Source organism: Microtus ochrogaster, chromosome 10 (assembly GCF_000317375.1).
Source record: "Microtus ochrogaster isolate Prairie Vole_2 chromosome 10, MicOch1.0, whole genome shotgun sequence".
NCBI lineage: Eukaryota > Metazoa > Chordata > Mammalia > Rodentia > Cricetidae > Microtus > Microtus ochrogaster.
In genome coordinates, this window is record NC_022016.1 from 64,365,821 (window position 1) to 64,372,046 (window position 6,226).

The 6,226-nt window shown below is 39.2% G+C and overlaps 1 protein-coding gene across 1 annotated transcript in view; it reads right to left on the reverse strand.

Annotated features, from left to right (window-relative positions):
- Positions 1-6,226, reverse strand: part of LOC113456649 (cytochrome P450 2J6-like) — a 28,602-nt gene that overhangs the window by 12,213 nt on the left and 10,163 nt on the right. The window contains 1 exon segment of the mRNA XM_026782288.1: positions 1,930-2,092. Coding sequence (XP_026638089.1) covers positions 1,930-2,092 — 163 coding nt within the window.

Below are 6,226 nucleotides of genomic sequence, written 5' to 3' on the forward strand. Positions count from 1 at the left end.
AGCCCTTGTCAACACAAGCTTTAAAAGATGAAAAAAATTAATCAATATGGTAAGAAGCATCAGTGTTCCACAGAGAAAGAACAAGAGATAAACATTCCAGTCTGTTCAGCATCTACCACCTATTTCATGGTGCATGCAATGTCTTGTGCAAGTCAATTTCTTAACTTTCAGAGAAATCGTCAGCTCTTTACACATAAGCCCTAGTTTCTCTAATTCCCACACATCATCAGGTGGCCCTTTCCACATCATCAGCCTGCTGGTTCAGCAACTCAGATACTTCCTTTCTGAAACATTTTGCCAATAGCCCCTGGGATCCTGTCATTTCAGTGTTTCAACCTAATTGTTTGTCAGAAATTTCTCACAACTTTTGCCAGCTTGTTTCTTCTGCCAACTTTTGAAACTGGAATTATTCAAATCTAGAATATCTCTCTGCCTGGTGCATATTTAGGAAATCTTATCATTTCTACAATTTGAATATCGCCTGATGTTACAGGTGTACACCCCATAACCATGTATATGACCACTTGCCTTTGCAAGTTACCAGCATTGAAACTCAGCATACCTGGGACAGTTAATATTATTGGTATTTCTGAAACTCCCAAAAGAAGCTAGCACCATTAAAATGCCTTGTCCCCTGTCATTGTCCTCTTTGCATCACCCATTCCTATGGAAGTCCCATGTGAGACTCATTCTCTGGCCTGCCCTCTTGGTTATTATGTCACATGGTTTTGCTCTTAAATGACTTCAGTCTATGTGTCTTCAATGTCACTGTCACAGTCTAATCAGCTGTCATTTTTTTTTACTGCATTTTCAAAGCCCCACCTTCTTTAACCCACAAAGATATTTTCAAGCTGTTTTCTATCCCTGAGCATAGATGAGCCTCAGAATGTGCAGTGTGTGATCATCTCTACTCAGAATCACTCTTGCTGTTAGGATATAAATCAAGACCTCGGCTCTTCCTAGGCAAGGTGATCAATTTGTACCTACTTAGTTATCCTTTCCTTACTATGCTTACCACACTGGACATCTTTCTGTTTCATGAGGTCTTGGTCTTCTTTCGTATTTCATGGGTATTCTGTTCCTGTTGACTGTATTTCAACGTTAATAAATTAGTGTCCTTACTTACAGAATTTTCCCGTGAATAACAGTAGAACATTGATACTACTGAAAAATTCCTTGTCCCCTTAACATTGTAGTCCTGTGTGATTTTAATTAGCAAATTGACTTAGCATTTTTCATTTAATGGAGTATATGTTATGTAAACATGGAGATTTTGTCTATTATATGCACCATGAATCACTTGTGCCTAGCAATGTGCTCCCTATAGTGAACAACATAGCTCATTATGTACAATTAATGATTGGTTACCTCAAGGAGTAGTTAGGAAATGTCTAAACTGACACTTTGACATGACAATACACTTGAAGTTCTGCTTTCAACTTTGAAACAGGCAACCTGATAAAATGGCAATACCGAGTATTCATGTTATTCTAGTCTAACCCTGTCTAGGAGGCTGGAGGTGCCTGTGGTGCATGACATTAGTAATGGAGTATAAGAATCAATAAACAAGCAGAGCAGCAGCAGGAAAAGGCTGACTTACATCTGTTTTCCTAGGACAGAGCATGGGCATGTAAAAAAAGAAGGAAGAACACAGTGTTTCCAGTTGTGGCTGGATGCTGTAGTTTCTTCTCACCACACATTTAGAATTAGTTTTTTTCAAGACGTGTTTTTTTTTTAAATGTCTATTAGGGATGACACCATTAAGTCCTATGATGGGTGCTTTCATTCAGAAAATATGGCATCCCTCTTTTTTTAAGCATGGTAATTAGTGATGGGACTGATTATGGGAGTGTTAGAAAGTTAGATACAGGTACATTTAACACTACATAAACACTATAATACACACTCCATGTTGTTCATTAAACTTACCATTGTTCTTAGAGATACATTCTTGGATAGGAGTGACGGGGCATTTCAAAATGTCTTGTTCCATGTGAGTAAAGACTTTTTTGATTAAGGGGAGTCCAGTTACGACCACAGAAGTTACGTTACCAAAATTCAGGCTAAGAATGTTCCAATATTTCTTCACAAACTGAAAAATATAGCAAGAACTATTGTTCAGTGTGGCTATTTCTCTGTATCCTGGGTTGGCAGGCATGTGTATAGCTAATGGGACTCATGTTGAGAGGTTTCTGTGAGGAGATGTATTATTGTCTGTGGAAATATTTCGAAGTTGTGGTTTCCTCTACAGCACTAAACTAAATTCCACATCAGAAAAAAAAATTTACTGTATAAAAGTTAATTAATATGTTTGTTCGAATTGAATATGCATCTACCACATGTCAACCAAAGGAAGGTATAAGTATATAAGTTTCGTCAAAGTAACAAAATCGCTGATTTGAAGCATCCTGAAATCTAATAAAAGGAGAACATGTGACACATTTGACCTGACAAAGATCAAGGAGTGTGCGTATAGGTTTGATGTTGGTGCAGATTGTATGGGCTTCCTAGGAGATCAAAGTGATTTGTCAGAAAAAAAATGGCCATACTCAACACATGTTAGACATGGGATGTACATGCGTGATGAATTGGACAAACCCTAAGGGAACTCTGTGAATCTGCATATGGAAGAGGTTCCTTAGTGTGATAAGAATCATCTTCTGAAACATTTTGATATCCAGTGAGACAGAAAATATAAGACATCAGTCCAGAAAAAGATTAAGATGTATGTGTATGAGGCTGCTATAGCAACCATGGAATCCTTAGGTAATCACAATATCCAGCCTCAATTTAGGCAAAAGAGAATGTCTTCACAAAACCTTGCTGGATATGAACTGTACAATAAAGGTTTGAGGATGGCAATGGATACATCTCTGTATATCTGGAGTGATGTAATCATGTAGGGTCTATGGTTCACTGACCTGGGCTCTTGACAGAGGTGCTGTCTTCCAAATCTCAGACTCCCAGCTATGATAGAGTAAAAATTATTCCCCCCCTCAATGAGTTCTGTGGGGAAGGATGAAAGTGGTACTGGGAGAAACACTCTGTTTAGTTCCAGTACCAAGCCATCGACTGTGTCTCTGATAAATGAATGAACTCTGTGTTCAAGGCATGGGGATACAAATGCATGGTGAGAGCCAGGAAAATAACTCTCCAGTCTCAGCTGCACTCACTGAATGGGTACTCAGTATGCTTTATGATTTACTTCCTTCCTTATAACTGTTCTACCATAGGTAGAGTTTTCATGATCTTTGTAAAGAGGAAATCAATTTCCAATGAAGGAATGTAGCCTAGCAATGTCTCTTGCCTTGTGGAGGGACTCTTCCAGATGTTATATACATCTGCAGAGAAATATGACCTTTAGATCTCTATGATACTTGGAGTTTAGTGGCCGGTATAGTGGGGACTATGCATGAGCAAGTGAGTGACAAAGTTTAGGAGGTCAAGAAGAGGGACTTGGAAAAAAATGAGAGAAATGCATAAAACACAAGGTGTTGCAAAGGTGGATGAGAGTATGTGATCATTTTCAAATATCCTTCCATTTGTGTGTTCACAAATCTGTCCCATGTTGACCCAGCTCTGCTTTTGGTATCCTGAGTCTTGCCAGCAGTACCAAAAAAGAGGGTAAAATTCCCCCCAGGTATCCGTGGACTCCTTTCCTACTCTTACCTTCATTGACTTGTGCCCTATCTTATCAATCAAAAAATATTGGACCTTTGTGGACCCTGTCCAAACAAACGGTTTGATTTGATCTAATTCCAGTATCTTGTACCCGCATTACAGATTGAGGCATAAACTCTGTACTTCTTTAGTTCTTTATCACTAGTCCTTGCTAACTTCATTTGGTTGGAGCACAATCTGTCTTTTCTGGTTCGTAAGGCAGAAAACCAGAAAAGGCAACAAGTATATGCCTTTTCCTTTAATAGTTGTCAGTAATAGATGTGTACAAATGAAAAAAAAGCTAAATTCATCTTGATCAGTGTAGGGTGAGTTTTAAAGCTGTATGAGAATTTATTGACTAAATTTATATAAGTAATTTTCAATATCAACCATTAAGTTTTTGGAACAACTAAAAAAGTATAGGTTAAATATATCCTAACTAGGTTATCAGTACAACATATATAGTGTGTATCAAGTGAACTCCCTTGATTTCAGTCAAGAAATTTGAAAGAGTTTTTCTAAGAAAGATGACTCATTGGGGCTCAAGACATTGGATTGGGAGGTATCTGACCTGCTTTAATCTGAATTCTGATTCTTACCATACATGTTATTTGGGAGAAAATTGGTGATATTTTCTGTATCTATTTCCAGATCTTTGAACCTTAGATTCATTGTCATAAATAAACATGTCAACAAAACAAATAACAAAGTAATTATAACAATTTATAAATTAGGAGTCTTTCTTAGTAACTGATAACATCAGTAGGTGAGCAGTCAACAAGGATGTAGACAAACTAAGACTCAGTGGTGTAGAAGTTCCTTCTGTTTATGTGTTGTTTCATTAGTTAGTCAATAAAGAAACTGCCTTGGCCTGATAGGGCAGAACTTAAGTAGGCGGAGAAGACAGAACTAAATTCTGGGAGGAAGAAAGCAGAGTCGGAGAGCCGCCATGGAGCCGCCAGGTCAAACATGCTAAATCTTTCCCGGTAAGCCATGACCTCATGGTTATGTACAGATAATTAGAAATGTGTTAAATCAAGATGTGAGAATTAGCCAATAAGAGATATTTTAAAACATGGCTCAAACAGTGTATTAATGAATACAGTTTCTGTGTGATTATTTCAGGTGTAAGATAGCTCCTCCTGTTACAGCTCAGTATGAGAGAGATAACACCTATTCAAAATCCCAGTCTAGAGAAGTACAACACACACACATACACACACACACACACACACACACACACACACACACACACACACACACCCCACTTTTTAATTTTTCTTGGAGAAGCATGTTAACGAACTAAGCTGAGGCCAGAGATTTACACACACTTCTTAAAGCAGCAGGACATATCTGTCTCTATCATAATTTACTATTAGGTCATCAAACAGACCTGGACATATTTAAAGAATCCAAATCATACAGTGTGTTCTCTAACCACAATGGAATCACCCTAAAAGTATGTCATAGAAAGATAAGAAATTCTCCAATTTTTGTATCTTTCTCTTCTATTTTCCCTTCCTCCTTCCCCCTCTCCTTCTCTTCATCCCTCCTTCCCTCTCTCCCTTCCTCTCTTTCTCCCTCACTCCCTACCTCTGTCTCTCCATCCCTCCCTCCTTCCATCTCTTTCCCTCTCCCCCTCTTTTTTCTTACAAACAGGATTTCTCTGTATAGCCATGGCTGCCCTGGAACACAGTCTGTAGACTAGGCTGGCATCAAACTCACAGAGATCTACCACTACTGCCCTACTGAGCTTCATATTACTTAAAAGTAAAAGTTTAGAAGTTAACTCTTTGGCCTGGGATTAGCAATTGTGAGCAGGAGCCTTGAAGCCATACCTGTCCCCGTGGCCTGTTCTCAGAAGTCCCAGATTCAGCATCTCAGGATTAGATCAGGGCAATATTCAGGCACCATTCTCCGTTCCTACCTGTTGGATTGCTATGTGTGGTTGCCCCATGTCCAACTGGAATATGTTGCCCACAAAGGGAAGACATCGTGGCCCTGGTGGAAAGTTCTTGGGGGCGTCGATTTTTGAGGTAGTCAGCCAGGAACAAGAAGGTGACAGCAGCCAGCAGCAGAATCCAGAGATGGAGCCCTGCCCAGAGACTGGCCACAAGGGTGCCCATGGCTGAGAGCATGGTTAGTATCCTAGTAGACTCTTCAGAGGAATGAGAGTCTGAGCTGAGGCTCAGGGCTGCTAATCTTATAGGGCTCTCAGATAATCTATTCCTCTTCACTTCCTAACAAACCCCTTCATTTCCCTAAGAGACTCTAGGAGCCAGAGAGCACAGGCATATCAGTACCCAATGTAAATAAAAATTGAAGTGGTCACTGCATTTGTCACTTAGTGTTTGTGGGGGACACAAAACATGTGGAAATAAATGCCATAGACAGACTAGACACAATTACATGCAATGTAAGTGTGCACAATATAATAACCAAGCAGAAAGCTCAGATATCCTTATCTCTTTATGGCATGGGGAAGGCTGAGTAAAATGAACAAAAGGTTAAGTTTATTATGTGGACTTAAGGCAACATCCTTTTCTATTTTTAGAACAAACTCTCT